This window comes from Rhinolophus sinicus, linkage group LG13 (genome assembly GCF_036562045.2).
Source record: "Rhinolophus sinicus isolate RSC01 linkage group LG13, ASM3656204v1, whole genome shotgun sequence".
NCBI classification, from domain to species: Eukaryota; Metazoa; Chordata; class Mammalia; order Chiroptera; family Rhinolophidae; genus Rhinolophus; species Rhinolophus sinicus.
The window spans coordinates 38,184,885-38,205,627 of NC_133762.1; the positions used below are offsets into that span (position 1 = coordinate 38,184,885).

The 20,743-nt window shown below is 48.9% G+C and overlaps 1 protein-coding gene across 7 annotated transcripts in view; it reads right to left on the reverse strand.

The window, feature by feature from the left end:
• The window catches only part of DNMT3B (DNA methyltransferase 3 beta), a 38,831-nt gene extending 19,478 nt beyond the window's left edge, over nt 1-19,353 (reverse strand). The window contains exons 1-6 of one of the 7 annotated variants that reach the window (XM_019748534.2): nt 18,942-19,353; nt 5,618-5,780; nt 4,560-4,621; nt 2,409-2,516; nt 1,362-1,487; nt 475-681 (exon numbers count right to left, since the gene is read on the reverse strand). In XM_019748534.2, the coding sequence (XP_019604093.2) occupies nt 475-681; nt 1,362-1,487; nt 2,409-2,516; nt 4,560-4,621; nt 5,618-5,780; nt 18,942-19,298 (1,023 nt within the window). In that variant the 5' untranslated portion in view covers nt 19,299-19,353. Of the gene's footprint in view, nt 1-474; nt 682-1,361; nt 1,488-2,408; nt 2,517-4,559; nt 4,622-5,617; nt 5,781-5,966; nt 6,198-18,941 lie in introns of those variants that run through there. The other 6 variants (XM_019748535.2, XM_074317492.1, XM_074317493.1 and 3 more) reach the window with 6 other exon arrangements.
• Nucleotides 19,354-20,743: the final 1,390 nt, after the last annotated feature.

The following is a 20,743-nucleotide window of genomic DNA, read 5'->3' on the forward strand; positions in this document are numbered from 1 at the left end:
TCTACGCTAAAGTACCGTACCTAGAGAAAAGGATTTCTACACAATATATGGGTATATACGTATGTACTACATATATATGCAGCAATGCTTAAGTGAAAACAAACAAGCTCAACTAGTTAATTATAAACAAAACACTAGATGGATTATACGATACAGTGGATTAGACACGGAAGTGAGCCAAGTCTAATTCCTAATAAGTGAAAAGCCAATCAAAAGCGGTATGTATACTATGAGCAGAATCATGTATTATGTATATAAAACACATAGTTTCTAGGTACAAGTATGTAATGTTCAGAAAAATCAGGTGCTTGAGTTATGTCATGGAGGTAAGTAGGGTGAAGAATCATATTACATGTGAAAAATTACACTTGGAGAATGAATTCAAATATTACGCTAAAAGCAACAAAACTGTAGTGACAATCCCCTTTGGGTAACAGTTTGCTTTGCTCTATATTCAGCCCTTCCTGGTGGTACCTGATACTCGGTGCCATCTGCGTCTCTGCCCTCTGTGTCCACCTGTGGGGAGTCCAAGCTCTCCTGATGGCTGTCCTGAGCCAAGTGATTGTAAGGGGTACTGCTGCTCTGGGGAATCACGTCATCTGTGAGGTCGATGGTGAGGTAGAGGCCGTCAGGGGATGGCCACGGTGTGCCTGCCGACGACGCTGCACGCCGCCTCAGGGACTGTGAACAGAAGGACATATAGCTTAGGCCACAGCAAACCAGGTGGATGACCAGAGACCAGTGGCACCACCAACTGCTTCCCAGCCGAGCAGAAAGAGTGAAAATGTAAGTTAAGGAGTACAGAGACCACCACGAATGCTTTTCCAGGACCAAGCATCCCTTAAGTGGTGGGAGAAAGCCACTCCCAGCAAAACAGAGACAGAGTCAAGCACAAAGGCATAATAATGATGAGTGATGCCAAACGGTTCAGAGAACCAAGCTCAGACAGCGCCACTGGTTTCCTAAGTGCTTACTGTGTGCCCAACCTTGGCACAGGAGTGGAGAGTTGCCGTAACCCTTGGGGCTGCCTCAAGACAGTCAATGAAGATACTAGAGAGACAAGACATTTCTGGAAATCAGTGGTTTAGAGCTCATTTCCTAGGAGGGGCAAGAATCCAGCAATTCTTGCATTCCCACCACAGTTCCATCCAGGATCAGGCCAGGAGAGAAGTCATCAGGTTTAAGAGAAGCTTACCCAGCACCCAGGAAAGAAAGGAAAGGCAGGAAGACCCTGAAAAGGAGAGACATGTGAAGAACAGAAGCGGGTTAGAGTCATGGATCGGCCACTTTCGGTGGTGCAGTGAGAGGAAGATCTTCCAATTAGAGGCAGGGGACAGGGGTCAGAGCGTCCGGGAACCAACCCTGGTAGCTGAGAACTCCACGGGGGACTCGTCCACGTGATTGCGGACCTGCCGGCCTCGGGTGGAACGGAGGAAGGGTCTGTACCTCTCCCGGCTGGAGGCACTGTTGTGATTTCGGGTTCGGACCTGGAAGCAAGAGAGGATAAGCACGAGGCCTTTGGTGAGTGCAGGCACGGGGTTTGGGGCAGGGGCCGAAAGGACTGGGCTTGACAGGCAGCCTCAGGTCAGAAGTGCATGAGGTGGTTCAGTAGTGGGGGGGCTCTGGGCTGGTAACTTCCCACCCAGAAACTCATTAGTTCGTGCAACAAGGGGGTAGTAGGGTGGCCAGCAAGGCAGCCGGACAATTCACAGCAGAGCCCACTGCCTGTCACAGCTGACACTGGCACCTGCAAATTGAACCGAGAAGTAAAATCCAAGTTTACTCTAAACCAAATTTTTTTTTCCCAAAAAGCATTAGACTAATTGCATTCTTCAGGAAGGTACTGGATCCTCAAGATGGATAAGAAACCCTTAGGCTTCTTTCTCAAAATGCCATGAACTTGAGCGTTGCCAACCTGTATTCAAATACTACACATAAGAGTTAATGTTGAACCTTGGGTAAGCTATGAGAATCTTCTCTCATCTGTAAAAAAAAAAAAAAGGAGGGAATGATACATATTATATCCTAGTAGAGTGTGATCATAAACTGCACCTGCAATGGTCATTAAGTGATAGTTGGCTCTCTAACTGAAGACTGGTTGACCATGAGCAACAAATACTTTCCCATTTCTAGATCTCTAAGTCACCGAAGTGACTCCCACAAGTAACTGGCACTGACCCATCCACTGGCCAACTCTATCACCCTGGGGCACTTCTAAGAGTTTTAAAACTGCCGTGCGAAAAAAATATCTTCACAATGATAGTTCATGAGGCTTGCTGTCATTTTTCCAATTTGAAAACATCTGTTCACCTCTCTCTTCAAAGCCCCTCCAGGGAGATCCAAGACATGTTTTTCTATACAGGACTATGAGTGGTTGGAGGTGCCTTGGCTCTGGGGTGGGGACTTACAGCTGGGCTTTCAGACCGAGTTCTGGTTTCACGGAAGAGTTTTGGCATCACTGGAGTGTCAGAGCGATCTCCATCTTCCCCTTCGCCATCTCCATCGCCCGTCAGATCCTTTATAAATGAAACATTATGAGCGTCAGGATGTCATTAAGTCATATAACCAATAGTTTAAAAATGAAGCGTCGGGCCAGCCAGGTGGCTCAGGAGGTTGGAGCTCCGTGCTCCTAACTCCGAAGGCTGCCGGTTTGAATCCCACATGGGCCAGTGGGCTCTCAACCACAAGGTTGCCAGTTCAACTCCTTGAGTCCCGCAAGGGATGGTGGGCAGGGCCTCTTCAACTAAGATTGAACACGGCACCTTGAGCTGAGCTGCCCCTGAGCTCCTGGATGGCTCAGTTGGTTGGAGCGCATCCTCTCAACCACAAGGTTGCCGGTTCGACTCCCGCAAGGGATGTTGGGCTGCGACTCTGCAACTAGCAACAGCAACTGGACCTGGAGCTGAGCTGCGCCCTCCACAACTACGACTGAAAGGACAACAACTTGAAGCTGAATGGCACCCTCCACAACTAAGATTGAAAGGACAACAACTTGACTTGGAAAATAAAAAAGTCCTGGAAGTACACACCTGTTCCCCAATAAAGTCCTGCTCCCCTTCCCCAATTAAAAAAAAAAAAAAAAAAAATGAAGCATCAATCATGTTTAAAACCAATCTTAGTATTGCTCCGAGACCTAAAAATATTTTCAACTACCTCATTTTATTCCAAAAGATTTTACAATGGGATCACACCACAGGATTCAAGAGATGGTTGCAACAAGATAAGCCCCAGTGGAATCAGAAAACCAAAGAAATGGTGTAGATGCAATCAATATGCATCATGAAGGCGTCTTCTGTGTCTACATCTTAGACCGATTTGGCTATGCTTAGCAGGGAGACCTGGTCAATTTTCACAATTAACAGTGCCTGGGAGTAATTATAGGCTCAAAAGGATGCTTCTTGATACAATGACCAGGAAAACTTGGCACCAATTCTGTGTCAAGTCACTAAGACCCCCCCACTACTGCACATCCCATGCAGCACACACCACACCAAAACCTGAGCACAAAAACTAGACCAGTGGTCACTGGCCCAACATCTGGCCAGAGTGTTAAGAACTTGACTTTTTACTTGCCAACTGTGTGACCTTGAGTCCATTCCTGTCTCTTTAAAGTTGGAACAACAGTATTTCCGATACAGCACAACAGGGTTACAGTGGGAATCAAAGCACACTTCACCAAAGGCTGGGCACAGAGGCAGTGCTCAGACAGGAAATGTCATTACTGTGACTGGTAACGAACTACTAGAATAACTGTCCTGAGCCTCTGAGCCAGCCACACTCTCCCCATCATCTGGGTGCCCACTGGTTGCCCTCCAGCAGGACAAAACAAGAAGTATGAGATCAAGCTTTCATTTATCCATGATTTTGTCCCCAATAACTGACACTGGTTCTCTGAAAAAAGTAACCAAATTGACAAAACTTTGGTATGGTTAGTAAGATAAGGCATACATAATGTCAGGAATAAAAAGAAACATGGAAAAACTGTACCTTGGAAAAGAACTGACCAAGTAGAAACTTTAGTATTGCAGCAAGTATTAAAAGATTTTGCAGTGGTTGCAAAAAAAAAAAGATTCCCTAAAACAAGACAGACAAGTTCTTTCCGATGTACGTCAAAACCAGACGCAGATATATTACACGAAATAAAACTATACATCCCTTCTATTCATGAATAGATGCTCAAAAGTAAATCAAATTCAAAATATACAATGACCAAGTTGGACGCATTCCAGAAATAAAAGAACAGTTTGACCCATTAGAAATTAATTGATCACCCAGATTGAGAAAAAAATAATTTCAAAAAATACACAGGAAGCATCTAGTAAAAAAGTTAATTTAGTAAAATAGGTGTTTATGATTTTTAAAAAAAAGTTGGCAATGTAACAGCAGCAAATGGCATCCTAACTGAGGTTGTTCAAAGCCCTCTGTGTGCCTAGCAGTATTCAAATTCGTCATTCAACAAGTATTTACTGGGCACCAGTTTAAGTAGGACTCATGTTCCCGGTTAATGAAAGCTAAAAGGAATCCTCTGAACCCTGAAAAAGGGAGAATAGAGCCTATACCTGAGTATAACTTAGCAGGCTGGAGACCTCCCTCTTGGACAGTCGTGAGCTTGATCTGCGGCCTATGGAGGAAAAGAGAACCAGAGTCTGTTTCGTGGAAGGGGCAGCCACCAGGTTGGACAGTAGTCATGTCTTCCTTTACTGATGGGCGGTCCTCTGTGGCCTCCTCTGTGGGCTGTGGACTGCGATCTCACTAAACCCACTGGAATCCTCAGGGGTTAACTCCTAGCCCCTCAGTAACCATCGCTGCCTCCATGTATTCATTAAGGCAACAGTGCACAGGGCCAGGCACACAATAGGACCCAAAACAATACTGAAGGGTCTAGTGAGAGAAGACATCAAATTCCTTCCAGAACTGTGCTGCCTAATTCAGTGGCCACTAACTACACTTACATGAACAATCCAGTGCCTGCCACATCAGCCACATTTCAAGTGCTCGCATGTGGCTAGTGACTATTGTAATGAATAATGCAGAAACAGAACACTAAACCCTCACAGAAAGTTCTACTGGACAGCACAGTTCAAGGAGTTCTCAACAGGATGGGACGATACTGGGCCTTTTTAACCAGCTGGGTTAGAAAATCTCAATGGGGAGGATAGGATCCCAGGTGATCTGAACTGGGAACTGGGGACGGGATGGGGGGGAAGGGAGCAAGCCTCAGCTCCACCGCCCAGGGTATTTTTCTTCCCACACATTCAGTCCCAGTTGTGAGGCATCAGATGGGGTCCCACTGCAGAAGGGCCAAAGACCCCAGCCTATGCTGGGACCTCTTTCATCGTGACTGGAAAAGGACAGGGATCATCAGCTTGGTGTCACTTCCTCAGAGTCCCAGCTGAGGTGAGAGAAGGGAGGTTAGGGCCTGTGGCAGGGAAGAGAAATGGGCTTAGCTCTGCCTACATCCTCTTCCCTTCCCTGGAGGGTGTAGTGGAGGTTATCAGGGACCACACCCTCTCCCCACAACCTGCCTGCAGCCTACTTGGGAGGGAGTCTCATGGCCCATGTCCCAGCTGTGGTCCGCAGTGCCTGCCCCACCCCTCGCCCCCACAGGCCCGGCCACCTCTGATCTCGGGGGTGCTGACAGCCTCCAGGATCGGGGGTGAGGGCGCATCCTTGGAGTCAGAAGACTGGTCACTGCAGCCCCCATTGGTGATGATGGAGTCTTCCCTCCCGCTGGCGTCCTCCTCTCTGTTGAGTTGTCTGGTGTCTCCCTTCATTGTTTCCTGCAGGAGGGACCAGAATGGATAGGTTATCAGGGAAGCAAAGGCTCGAAGGGGACAGCACACCCCTAAACTTCCGACCAATGGTTTTACGTCCTCAGGCCAAGAGAGGTCCCAGGACATATTCTCAAGGTGATACTCCTGCCCAAAGACCCCACCCAGGCTGCCCCCCATAACCTGCCCCCTCACCAAACTCCGAGGCTCAGGACTTGGTTCCATGTGGCCAGGCGGCCTGAAGGCTCAGATGCCAGCACCCAGGACAGAGGAGGGGGGCTGGGCTGTGGTCTGAGGCTCAGGCTGCTCTGTGCAATTAGCCGGCCACTTCAAACAATGCCATTTAGGACCCGCCTGCCCCGGCCTGCCTGCCGCCAGCCTTGGTCCCCTCTGCCCCTGGCCCCCTCTCCCTGTCCAGCCTCCGCAGGGCCTCAGGAAGCCAGTGCATTATTTTCCCTCCTGACCCCTTTGTTTGCTCTCTCCCTTCCCCTCAATCTCCAGGTCCTCTTCCCACAGCCCCCTCCTCCCCCACAGAACAGCTTCTCTCTTCTCCATGGCAGCACAAGCCCCGCCTCACCCCAACCTCAGGGGCCCATTGGTCTGCTGGATTGTCGCTCACTCCCCTCCTCCCTCACCAGCTGGGGCTCAGAGTTCCAAGTTCCCAAGAAGGGAAGGGATGGAGGAAGCACAGGCAAAGGACTGGGGCAGTTAATAAGGGGCATGCTCCCCATCTGCTCCAGCCTCACCCCACTCTACGCCTTTGTCTCCCCACTGCTGCCCCTCCTGGTAACTGCATCATCACTAGGCTATTTAGCTAAGACCAGCTTAGGTCAGGTCTTCACCCATGGGTTCAAGAGCTGTGTGAACTTTAACCTGGCCCACTGCCTGCAACATTTGTTGTCTGCAAGAAACTTCACCTTTCTCACTTATTCCTAATGTCATTGTAGGACCATCTGATAGAAAAGGAAAACTGACACACATATGTGGCTAGTGTTCAAGGCCAAAACTCCCATCTAAGAGGTGGGGCTAAGGCAAAATTACAGCCTACGTACAGTGTGAGGCCCCCAGACTCCTATTTCTTAGTTTCCCCCAAACAGCTCCAGAGGTATTTGGTGCCACACCGATGGCTGGAACTCTGCTTGGGAAAAGGTTACCCAGCACATGGCTACCAAACTCCAGGCCTCTGCGTCACGTCTCAGGGCCTCACCACGCAGTGCCAGATGACCCACACTGCCAGATGACCCATACTAGCTGCCCAGGGTAGCTTCTAGAAGTTATAGCATCTAGGTACTTACCACACAGTGCCAGACGACCCACACTGCCAGATGACCCACGCTAACCTCACAGGGTACCTTCTAGAAGCATCATCTGGCTCCAGGGTTGCAGTGGTGATGCTGGTGCCATGTCCACCAGGGGGCGGTGTGGGACTCAGTCCTAAGGGGCCTGCAGCGCCCCCAGGCGGATTTCCAATGTCACGTGGGGGGGGTCCCAATTCCATCCCCCAGGCGTGGGAGTAGGGCAACTAGATCTCTGCTATTCCAGATATGGCCCAAGGGCCAGCACCCTTGGAATCACCTGGCAGCTGATTAGAACTAAAGAATCTCAGGCACCATCCTAGACTTACTAAATCAGGATAGACATTTTCACAAGATCCCTGAGTCATTAATATGCAAGTTAAAGAAGCACTTTCCTGGTCATAAACGTATACGCTGACACATAGCACAATGTGGTATTTACCCCATGGGATCCGGGGTGTGCGGTTCCCAGTTCCTGGTCTATTTTCTCTCAACACACTGTTAAGGAATCTCACCAGCCCCAGGGCAAAGGAGTGCGTGGCCCAGCCTGATGAGCTACTTCTTAGCCCCTTTCACTCCTAAGCCCTGACCTGGAAGAACTGACCTATGGGCCAGTTCCTGTGAGGCCAAGCAGCCAGAATCCCAGAAAAACTGCTGGAGTGTAGTTCAAAGTAATAATTAATTTCCTGCATTTTGTTCCAGGCCAAACCAGTGAACTAAGTAACCTGGGTGGCCTGGCAGGAGATGGGAGGCTGGGCCACGGGGTACAAGACACCAGGAAGGTCCATGCGGAGCTCTGGGGAGGAAAAAGGGGTAGACAGGGTTTCTAGTCAGGAGCTGGCAGTACATCAGATGCTGAATGAAAGGGCATGACTTTCTCTTATCTGGGGGACCCAGGGTTCCCTCTAACAGCCCCTAACTGGGTCAATCAACTAGACAGTCCCAGGTAGAACCTGCAGCCCAGAACCAACAATGATTAACTACTTGGGCCTTCCCACAGAGTCTTAGCAGTGCCAACTTGTGCCACCAGCCTCCCCGAGGGACATGTGAACAGCACCTTCCCAAAGCCAGATCTCAATGCTCAGGAAAACTCTCCTGCCCCCAGAACCAGACTCATGGACCCTGGAGAAAGATTCAAGGAAGACAGCCAACCAACTATTAAGTGTCACCAGCTACCTGGGTGCCCTGGGGTGAACTGGGCAGGTAAAATACTCTTCCCATTTGCAAAACTCAATGTGATTTCATAAAAGAATTTCCTCTGTAGTTTTCATCTCTGGGTTTGCGATGACATTGACTATCCTGGCTGCCTTACTGCCACAGCACACACCAGCATCCAGAACCCGCACCCGTGACTGAAAGATGCCCAGCTCAGCTCCTCTTCCTCATCCACATTCTACAGAGACAAAGCCAGCCTTCAGGTGTGTACCTCTGCTTTTCCCTCAGTCTGGAAGCCCTCCCCTCTCCCTACCACATGCCTCCTTATTACTCAGACTTCAAACACCACATCTCAAAAGCCAGGAAGGCTTCTCTCATAGGCCTCTGCTTCAGGAAGTAACAATCTGGCCCTTCCCAAGTAAATACATAAATCCTCTAACCGGATAATTTTTTTCAGTGTTTACTACTATAGGCCAGGCACTCTTCTGTGCTTTACCTGTGTTAACTCATTTAATCCTTAAATGTGGTACATACTATTATCTCTATTTTACAGATGGGCAAACCGAGGCATAGCTAGGTTAAGCAACATAATGCCTACTTGATCAATGTGACCTGAAGTGCGAGTTCAGAGAAGTTAAATAAGGACACACAAATTTAATTCCATACTCTTGGCAACGGGAAGAAATTAGCACCAGAGATTGGTGTGTAATGGTAAATACAAATCTCCCTCACCTCGTCCTACATATCTCAGTTTGGCTTCTAGTGATTCAAGACTGGCATTTCCTGGATAATGTGGCCCCCAACACAAGCCAACTGTGCTCTACAGTGTGATCATTGCAGTGCTGCAGGATAAACTGGCAGGGTTAACCGCCCTGAAAGAGGACTTTCCTATGGACTGCTCCTTGCCACTCCACTGTACTGTGAGCTAAAGGCAGTACAAACATCTCTTAACCCCTATCCCATCCTGAAGCAGGTCCTGTTATCAATCTGCTATAAACAGGCTCAGATGAATTAAGTCACGTAAATAGTGGCAGCACCAAGACTCCCGCTCAGGCAGTCCAGGGCACGTGCCTGTAACTGCTGTGCACGAGACCAGGCTGACGCGAGTTATAAAGTTCTAACAATGAATCCTCCATCCCAGAGGCTACAGGAGTTTTTTTGGCTAAGGGACATGACACATCAGCTAGGTTCACTTTCACAGAAGGTGGTGATCTAACCTCCTGATGGGGGAGGGGGGTCCAATATATGATTTAGGGGTAGGCAGCATCGTGGGGTGGGCTTACCCTTAAGTTCTCCCTGCAAGGCCTTGACTCATTAGTGCAGGGTGCTTGTGTCTAGACTGAAGCAGGTCAGACGTGTCCAAATGCAATGTGGCAGACAGAAGGGTGGGTGGCACCACCAATTAGACTCAGGGAGGAGGCCCAGGAACTCCCCTGAATCCAGCCATAAAGCTGAGAAGTGATGTCATTCATTTCCTCCAGGCTGGCACCAGCACCAGAGCTATTTCACAGCACCTTGTAAATGTTAATTGCGTTAATTAAGCTCACAATGCAGGAAGGGGGTGTGGAGGGCATGATGGGGAAGTAGGTGGAGGGGGCCACTTGGGCATCCCTGCCCCACTGTGAGTCCCCCAGGGCTTAGAGATTCAGTGAAATAAAAAGGGAGGTTGAAAGATATTTCCATCTCCCCTATAAAAATGCCTTCTCCACAGCCTGTGGAAAGGAAATCTATACTTCTGAATCCTCTCCTGGAACAGCTCAAGTCTTTCTTAGCTGTTCCCACTGTCCAAGATTCCAAAAGAACAGCTGAGATGGAGCTATTACTTGGTACCTCACACACACACACACAAAAAAAAAACTACTCATGATATCCCCGCATTTTGCAGATGAGTAAACTGAAGCCCGGAGGAAGCAGATCAGCAGACCCCCTGCCGGGATTCACACAGCAACTAAGTGAATGAAGTTTTAGGCCTCATCCCGGAGACAGACCTTAGAGACAGCTTTAAAATAATGTGGTAAATATAGTTATAAGCCCAGGAAGGGACACTTCACCCAGATTGAGTGGAGAGGTGGGGAGGCAGGCACCAGGCAATGGGGACGATATGTACAAAAGCCACAAGGGGACCAGAAAGGGGCTGACCTCCCGGCTGGTAGCAGTGCACAAGGTGCCAGGTCATTCATTGCCTTTGCCTGATAAGGAATCTCTACTAAATTCCAGAAAAGATCAGATTCACAGGAAAGCAAAAGCCCTCAATGTTTTTCTCAAACTCCAGTTTTATCATCTGTGAAATGAAGTGACTCCACCTACTTCCCTGGGTGGGTAGTGCTACTAAGGATCCAAATAGATGGCAAAACCCTGAGACGTGGAAATTATACATTCTCGTGTGCTGTCTTCCGAGCTATGCCTCACACAAAGCAAAGCATCTCTTCTTCCCCAATGATTCAAAGGGCGTTTGAGAAATCCTCCGTGCCTCTAGGTCACGGCTACATGTACCACTCACTGTCTTCGTACAGTAAAGGCTGAGCCTTGGCACATTTGTCAGAATTATCAAAAGAATTGATCCCAGTAGGGGGTCAAAGTAGACAAGTGTAGAAAGTTGGCTATGAAGATATTCCTTGCAGCACTGCTCATAATAGCAAAACACTAACACACCTAGATGTTTGTCAATGGGCTGGGATAAAGTTATAAACCATTACCTTTTAGATAGTTCACAGGGAAAAAAAGCTAGGAACATACATCAAGACCTGAACAGATATGGCAACTTAAACTGGAGTTTAGAGTCAGACTTTCTACCCTATATAAATAAAATGCAAGCAACCAGCCTGCTTCCCCTATAATTTATTTGGGAAACCCTTGGAAGGGTAAGTGAAGAGCAAAGCCAAGAGTAACGCAGAGACTGATGGGTGGGACAGCATAAGGAGGCGGATTCTGGGAGCTGCCATACCCACTCCTGTGGCCGTGTGCCTGTTGGCAAAACCAGAGCCAAAGAGCCCTCTGCCTTCTCCCAAGGAGGTAAGAGAAGAAATGAGACCAATATTCTGAAAAGCTACTGCCTTGGCTCTGCCCGTCACTGTGAGCTGCACCAATTGTTACAGCCAATGTCTTAAATCTTGTCTGTAGACAGTGAAGATTAAGCCTTTAAGATGGCAATCTGATAATACCATCTAAAATGCCAAGTGTCCATATCCTGTTACACAAGATTCTACTGCTAGGAATAGACCCAACCCAAAGCTCTCATCAAGACGTAGGTGCAAGGATAGTCACTGCTATCCCATTAGTCATAGCAAAAGCTGCAACAAATGACCATCAACAGGAGACTGGCCAAATGACAGGCAGCTAAACTGCGGCACATTACTGAGAGGACAAGAATGAGGTGACTATTGTCAGACGAAGCCATGAAAAGTGGAAAAACTCTGTAGAATACTATCCCATTTGTTAATTTGGTAGCATATGCATTAAGCTATGTTCCTCCAGCATTTTTTCTCTACCTGTAAAGTCAGGTCGCTCAGGAAGGTAGCTTCTGGGGGAATCGACCACCGTATGTCCATGTTATTTTTACAATCAGAAAGCAGACTTAAAAACACTACTCTCCAAGAAACATTTCTTCCTTTGATAATAGCAATTCAACTTTAGTCGACCTAAAATTATTTGTATATGGTATGGGGCAGAAATCTCATTTTTCCCTACAAGGAAAGCGAGGTACCTATAATATTATGTCCCAACTCCACCTTTTATAAAGTTCCTCTATATACAAAGGATGTTTCTGGGCTCACTTTTCCTGTTATTTATCCCTTGCCAACGCTTTCAATCATCATAGCTTTATAATAAGTGCGCATGCCTGCTAGGGCAAGCCTGTCAACCTTATTGAAAGGTTCGTCAATTTTCCCGTAAAAGTCTTCAACATCCCTGAGTTTGTGTTTTCTTATTTCTAGTTCCCTCTTCTGGCCTGTAGATTTCTTTTCTATGGAGCTTAGCTCTGCACACAAATTTAGACAGCATTTCTAGTTGTTTCAATATGGGAGGACTTACAGATAATCTCTACCATAATCAGAATAAGTCCTTGTGTATTAGTTATTTTTAAAAATGACAAAATTTTCACAATACAAAGGAAAACTAGGAGGTGGGGGTGAGGGAAATGGGTGAAGGTGGGCAAAAGGTATAAACTTCCAGTTGTAAGATAAATAAATCCTGGTGAGGTAATGTACAGCATGGTGACTATAGTTAATAAAACTGTATTGCATACTTGAAAAGTTGTTAAGGGAGTAGAACTCAAAAGTTCTCAGCACAAGAAAAAAATATGTGTAATTATGAGAGGTTAAAAATAAAGGGAATTACATACGGCAATTGGCTTTTTAAAAAGCCCACGATATTGCACATAAACCACTTTTTTAAAAAACTGGCCAGTTCCCAGAGTGGCCAGATGCTCAGTTGGTTAGAGCGCGAGCTCTTAACAACAGGGTTGCTGGTTCGATTCCCCTAAGAGCCAGTGAGCTGCGCCCTCCACAACTAGACTGAAGGACAACGACTTGACTTGGAGCTGATGGGTCCTGGAAAAAAAAACTGTTCCCCAGTTGAAAAAAAAAAACACAACTGGCCAGTTACCTGGTGGTAGTGTTTCCGGTCTGCCCATCTCAACTGTGGTGCAGGAGGCCTGCAGCAAAGCAGCAGGCATAGGGAGGTACTCCAGAGCATCTTAACCCAACATATCTGTGCATTCTGCCAGTTCTGTGGGTCCAAGCCAGGTGGAGACAAAGGTCTCAAAGAAATGTAACAGCATTTCAATCCAGATTCCACGCCTTGCTAGTGTGGCCTTAGGTAAGGGTGACAATCATATGTAACATTGAGCAATTAGTCTGTACTGTGCTTACAACTCAATACATAATATCCTAGGGCAGATGAGGACACTGGGAAAGGCCACCCTTACCCATTCATCAGAAAGGAGTTTCTGCTGGGCTTTAGGGACCATGCTCAGCACAGAATCAAAGGCAGACAATGGCTAGACTGCCCCCTGCCCTCATGGAGCAGCCAGCTGGGTTAAGAGAGGGTGGTAGGGAAACAAAGCTGGGAGACAGCTAAAATAGTAGTAAGGTTGGTTATTATCACAGCTCTTGTACTAGATACCCTTTTGCCAAGAGCTCAAGATTTCACCCACACCTCTCTATGCACATTTGCTCAGAATTTTCAAAATCCTATCACCCAGTTGCACACAGCCTCCCGTGTAACCCAGGACAACCCAGGAAATCTCTGCCAACAGCACGTGTCTGTTCAGGCATCCAGCCTAGTTAACACTCCATTTCTCACCACATCCCAGGTGAGATGGTTTCCTTCTGCTCACAGTGTCTCCTGTGGGTTCCAATGCTGCAGCTACAGGACACTCAGGCAGAGCAACACCCACTTTGGCTGCTTTAGTCACGATACAGCACATAGTCACGGAGCCAGGATGCCAGGGACCCAGCACTGTGTTGACTGCTGGGAACACGGAGCAAGAGGCATTATCCCTTCTTTCTCCAGGAGCTGGAGTCCAGTGGAATCCTGGGTTCTAGCCCCAGTAGTGGCCCAAGCATGTCCACTTACAACAGGAAGCAAATACAACTGGAAACAAATGCTGCTTAGGAAGAGGCCCAATTAACCTCAGAAGGTGGGGCTGCAGGGAGGGATGGAAGAGAAATAGTTAGGTACCCCCCAGGTCCCCTTCCTCAGCTTGTTCTAGAGGCAACCACTCCTCCTCTACCCAGCCTACAACACAGGAAATCTGACAGAGGGGAGGGACTGATGACACACTGAGACTTCCCAGTACCCCTTCCTTGCAGCTTGTACCTCCCGGGCAGGGCACTGGAATATTCCTCTGCTCTGGGGAATAACACACACCCAATAGCAGAGAATTTCCTTCTGATTTGGGGAAACCCAAAGACAAGTTCAAGTCACTGTCCCACAAAGAAATGCTTCAGTTTTCAAGTCCCACAAACAATTTTGGTCCCTCCTCTTAAATATGGAGATAAAAGTTCAAAACTTAAGTATTAAAAATGAAAACAGTAAAACAACTATATTCAGAAATAAATATTGGAGGGAGCACTAAACACTAGAATTAATAGTCTCACGGAGATAAAAACAAGAGGAAGACACCATTACAAATGGAATTTGTAAGACAAGAACTCTTCAAAACACAAAAGACATTAGCTCAAATATACAGTTGGAAGCCGAGCATATCACCCAGAAAACAGACCATTAAGGACAAAATGGTCAAAGGAAATTCTACCAGACCAGGAGACTCAACATCTGATTAATAAGAGTTATAGAACGAGAGCAGGAAAAAAACAGAAGGTGATGATCCAAGGAAATTTATTCCCTTGAGCTTAGGATAGGAGCCCCCACCCAAGTTGGGCTCTCCTCCCCCTGCATTCCTTCCCACATACCTGGTCAGCATCAATCTGTCCCCAAAAGGAAATACATTAGTTAAGAATCTTTTCCCACTGACAACTGTTTTTCTCTCTCCCACCCATCCACTCTCAGTCATTTTTGGAAGTGCATTTCGACTTTCCTGCTCATCTTTTCAATAGCTACCGCTCTCCCACAAAGTTCAAACTGTAAAAGGCCATTGTCTGGAAAATTTAAGTTTGATTTCTGAGTCGCAAAACTAAATAGCAGAGGAGTGGGGAAGTGGAGGGTGGGGGAGAAGCTGGACAGGCAGGGGGTTGCAAGAGGGCAGAGGCCATAGACCACACTGAAAGAATGAAAATCTCTACGGACATCGATTTAGGCAACTGAGGCAAACTGGTCAAAGAATCACAGCAGACACCAGCAGTTGCAAATTCCAAAGAATCTCTTCCCACTACTCCCTCAAAAACTGTCCTCCATCTGCTTGTGAATCCAACCCCAAGGTGACCATAGTGGTGCCCTCTAAAGACTTCACCGCTCTGCCCTTTCCTTGGGTTCTCGTCCCTTCGCTCAGGTAGGGCTCCTGGTCCTGTCAACATTTTTCTCCATTCCTAAAAGAAATTGAGAGGCCCCAAAATGAGAGCAAACCATGGATTGCCTTGGGGCTGTGAGATTACAGGTGATGACTAGTTTCTTCTTGGCAACTGAAGATGGTAAATTTGATTTTCATTTGTAGCAAACATAGTAAATGTCATTTTTATTTTTTTAAATATTCCAATTCCCTACACAAAGCAGGTCCTCCTCCTTTGCTTATTCCCTAGAAAAAAAAAACTCTGGAATGCTAACCAGGATGCATTTCTCTCCAAAGTAAATCATAACCACTTGCCAATATTTGAGTGTTTGCCACATAACACGCAATATTTATTGAACCCTCAGTATGTATGTTTTTTTTAACGCATAGCAACTCAATTGATTTAAACTTCAACATCCCTGGGGATTGGTCAACAATGCACCCCTATTTTACAAATGGAAAAACTGAGGCTCAGGTCACCAGCTTAGAAATGGAGTGAATAGGAATATAAATCCAAATTTGATTCCAAAGCTCAGGCACCTTTAGTCTATTGCCTCAGACGAATAACATGACCCAACAAATAACACACCTCTTATAATATGTAGGACCCCACCTAACTTATTGTGAATGTGCAACTAAGTCTTGCTAAGCTAAAAGGTCATTGGAGTCCATTTAATCCTAGCAATTCTACTGGGTAGGTGTATACTTGCACCCATTTCACAGATGGGAACAAGAAACTCAAGGCATGGGGGGGGGTTCTGCCTATGGCTTTAAAGAGCAGGATGTAGCAGCCCAAAGTGCAGGACCCCTCTGCATTTACCAGGCCACTTCCTCCAGCCATGACCAGCAACATCAGAACACCTGCACTGGGCATTTTTCCGGCTGGAGAGACAAACTGTCCTGAGATAGTGGCAGATGTGAAAGTCTTCTGAAAAGCACTAACCACCAAGGTGCAGAAGTGACTGGATCTCCCAGAATCTCAGTTCCATCAGCTGTAAAAGGGGCTCAGTGAGAACATCAGCCCCCCACAAGAAGAGACAAGTCCATTCATCGCTTTACAAAGAGGGTGGTCTGCAAAGAAAATAAGGAATTCTGCACTCCGCCAGCCCTGGTCCAAGAAACTGAAAATCACCCTAAATTCATGATTTTTAAAAAACTCACTCAACACAAGGGTATGCCTGAGTTGAGGTCCTGTACCAATCAAGGGCTGGGGATGAGGGAGGCATTTGCCATGGGGTAAGATCCAGGAGTTTCAGATTTAGCAAGGACCAGCTCATATGAAATTGGAAAAGGTGTCTGAGCCTGGAGGCAGGACAGCTGGCAGCAGAACTGGTCTGAGATAAAGGAATCAATCCCAAGGTAAGTTTTCCCTGCAGGAGAATTTGCATGGGAGAACTTGCCCAAACCCCTCATAGGAAGCAGGTCCCTGCAATAACGAGGGGCGACAGGCACTTCTGGGTCATAGGCCCCACGTGGCTGGAGAAGAAAGGGAAGCAAACTCCCCCAGCCCAACCTCTTAGCTCCTCCCCTTTGCCCCCTGCAGCTCCCAGATACTCTTCCCCCACTCCTTCCAACATTTGCAAGGGGGTGGGGGTTCTGCCTATGGCTTTAAGGAGCAGGATGCAGCTAGCCCCAGCCCTGGCCCCTTTGTCTCAGGCCTCTCCACCCCAAAGGGGAAAGGTAAAGGATCTTGCTTAGCTCTGAAGTTACCGATTCAAGATAGGCCACAAGCTGGGGGGGGGGGGGGGGGGGTGTAAATATGGCCCCAACTCTTAAAGGAAAACTATGGCTCTTTTCGAAAAGGAACAAAGGCGCTCCTTCCTGCCAACTCCCAAATTGAGGACAATGATTTGGGAAAGCTTTCATAGCTGAGAGAGCAATAGTACGGAGGTGGAGGAAGGCAGGAAAGGAGGAGCCATCAGGGGTGCCTCCCTTCATCCCCAAATCTTATTAGTGGCTACCCTAACAAGAGAGACTATTAATTAACACAGATGTCAACCTTTACCACCTGTTGTGCCAAGCACGAGACCTTGAGTCCTAATGTTTATGTGGTAGGGGCTATCACACCCATCAGATATCTGAGAAACATCGAGGGTTAGAGGTTAAATCATGCATAAACAATCTGAGGTTATTAGGATTGTTCCCATTTCACAGATGTAATAACTAAGACAGAAGGAAAATGGACTTACTGGAACAGATTTAAACGCAGGCCAAAGAGCCAGCATCCACCTAAAAAAGGCATCCTGCTTAGTCCAAGTACTAGATAAGGATGCCAACAGTGGCAAAAATTTTTTTGAGGGATTACTGTATGCAATCCCTATCAAGTAAGCACCATTATCTCAACTCTGGAAAAATCAAGTCTGCACCTGGAGATTCCAATGACCTCCACCCAAGAAGCAACAGTAGGCCACCTGGAGGGCAGAGGCAGGTCAGCCCCCTGGGCCCTTTAAGTGAGGGTCCCAGCAGGGATCTGCCTCCCAAAAACAATTGCCACCAGTTGGCCAAAACCCACAGCATCCAGAAATCAGGAGGAGGTTCAAAGTTTATATTGTCTTTAATTCTGTTTAATGCATGCACCTCTCAGCTTAGGGGGATGGGGAAAGGGAAGGATGGGGGAAGCACAATGGCCCACCCCAGGGGGTAAGAGAAAAAGGCAGTTTGGAAGCAAAGGTCTGGGGCTGGGCCCAGAACTCCTGCAGCCCTTCCCTGCCACAGGTGAGTGACTCCAGCAGGAAAAGCTGGGCCCACGAGCAGCTCCTTGTTGCTAACTTGATAAGTCCGCCCGCTATCTTCCACTTTCTCCCCTGTGAAGTGGGACTCAACACCCACCCTCCCTTGCCAAACAATCACGGGGCAAGGAAGCTTGTCTTCTAGCAGGTGGAGCTAGCTTGTAAATTTTTAAAGTTGAGGACTCAGCTTGTGAGTTTGGAAAGTGGGACCAGCCTCTCCCCGGAAGAGAGGAAAAATGGAAAGTAAGCCCCAGGGCAGGCAGAGTGGCGGGGCAGGGAGGCGCCGCCCCCGAGCCGGCTCCTCCCGGCCAGGTGTGCACTGGGAGAGGGCAGCCCCTCCCGAGGGCATCCTGGCAGCCCCACTGCGCCTCGCCCTCGGTGGCTCATCTAGCTAGCCAGGACTCCGGGAGCCTGCCCTTCTGGCTCAAGCCTCCAACACGCGCACGCACCCCAGCCCACCTGCTCGCCCGCACCCACACCCACTAGTTCTTTTCTATCCCTGGGAAGAAAAAAATAAAGTTCTTTCAGGTAACCCCCCAGGTCCAAGTCGAAAGGGACGGACGCCCACCTCCGTGGCTGAACCCTCTTCCATCCTGCCTCCCTCCCCAAGGAGGCTCCCTCTCAAGCCAAAACCAGGTAAGGATACCCCCTCCCCTTCTCTCCAGAGGGACACCTCCAGCTGTCGACTCTAGACCCCAGGAATGCCGCCGGGTCTTCCTCTCTGGGAAGGAAACTCTCCTCTCTCTCCTCCTCGGGGTCTTGGACTACAGCAAGAATAGCCCTTCCACTAGTGTCCCTGCAAGACATATGCCCCCCGTCCCCCGCCCCATTTTATCCTTCTTGCCGGCTTCCCCCAAGTAGGGTCAGGGGACCTCTCCTCCACTAGCAGCACGCCTGGTCTCCTGCCGGATGGGAGCCGCCTCCCCAGAAGGTACCCCGGACAGGGTCCCTCCTTGCAGTCCCGGCACCGCGCCGCTGTCCCCTCCCCCACCAGCCCCCAGAGCCCCCGGACGGGCGAGCCTCCCCCGGACCACGGGGCGCTCACCTGCCGAGAGCCTGGCTCGGGCGCGACTCCGCGGTCGAGCCGCGGGTCCGGACAGGCTGGCGGGAGGCCGGCGGGCGGCCGTGCTGGGCGCTCCGCTCGCGAATCTCCGGCTCCGATCGCCGAACTACGTTTACTTGGGCCGCTTAACCCCAGCGCTGCCGGCCGGGCGCGGCCGCCCGCTCGTCTGCCTGCCAGTGGGCCGGTGGCGTCGGTCCCGGGCGTTCGGAGCGTCCACGCGGGTTGCGGCCGCGGGGCCCGGGGGCAGCTGTTGCGAGGAATCGGCGCGAGCCGGACTGGGCAGCGGTAGAGGGTGGGCAGGGGGCGGTGCCGAGTCCCCTTGTAGCCGGGTCCCGGCATTCGCCCCGCCCCCGCCCGGGGGCGCCCCCGCCGCAACCACTCAGAGCCCGGCCCCGGGCGCGGGGGGAGCGCGGGGAGGGGACGAGGGAAATTTGAAATCACTCCGGAGCCTCCCCTCCGCCCCTCCTCCACAGGCGCCGCCTCTTGTCGCCTTGGGCCTGTTAAATCACCCACCGGGATACCACGCCCTAATGCGGAGGTCGCAGACGTCCCTCGACACTAGAGAGTCCTCCTGGGGCCCTTTCCCTCTCCGCCCCGACCCTGAACACAGACACAACGGTCTGAATGCGGGGGTTCAGAGAGGGAAGCGTCCCCTCTGGAGTCACACAGCAGCTGAGTCTCCCCTTTACCCACACCTCCAGCTGCAAGGTCACCTGGGCGCTGCAGAGCCCCCGCCAGTCAGCCACCCAGCTCTGGACCCTTAGACTAGCTCTCCCTTCCTCCCACCGAGCCCAGCCTTTGTCAGCCATCTTAAGGGGAGAGGAGCGGAGGGGAAGGGAGAGCGGAGGGAAAGCAGTCAAGTCCCTGGCTGCCTGGGTTCTCCAGGACTTCTGGCATCACCATCAGGAGACGTCCCACGCTTGTTAGCGGGTATCAACTGTTTCTACCCTTAAAGGGGCACTGAACTGTTAGAAAACAGCACTTCCTAATATTTATCTTACCGGTACCTGGTATTTATACTTGTGTATTTGTTTGTTTACCTGCTTATTATGTGTCTCTCTCCATACATCAAACTGTGAAGGCAGGGTCTCAGTGTGTCTTAGCACACAGTAAGTGCTCAGTAAATATGTGTTGAATAAATGGGAGGACGAATGATGACATGATGGCCTCCAAGACCTATAGCTGGCTCTTGCCTGCCTTTCCAGACATCTCCTACCCTCTCCCCTTCCTCAGGTCACTCTAACCTCACCTCTTTGCTGTTCCTACAGCAAGCACATTCCTGGACATTCTTTGCCCAGATCTCTGCCTGGCCAGGTTCTCACCATTCAGTTCTCTCCGCAAAGAGAACAAGAGAGGCTTTTCCTGACCACCTCCTTGAACAGTCTCCCGTCTCCATCACTCCTATCTTATTTCATTCTCTTTTGTAGCACTTATAGCTATTTGAATAGTTTTGCGGAATTCCTTCTTTACATCTTTTTCTTGGGTATTTTTTCTTCTTACACACATTATAAACTGTACTCCACACAGACAGAAACCACACCTGTCTGTCTTGTGCCAAGCGGTATTCCAGTACCTACAGGAGGAATTCAATACAAGTTTGTTGAATGAATGAATGAGCACAGGTTTCCTGCCTCACTGGGCTCTAGCTCTGAGTAAAACCACAGCTTTCTCCCTCCATCTCTTGCCAGGTATTTGCAAATAAGTAAATGGCAAATTCTCTGGAAGCTGCAAACGCTTCTAAACTTACTGGATCTTGTTCTACCTAGGAACCTGAAGAGAGGCTA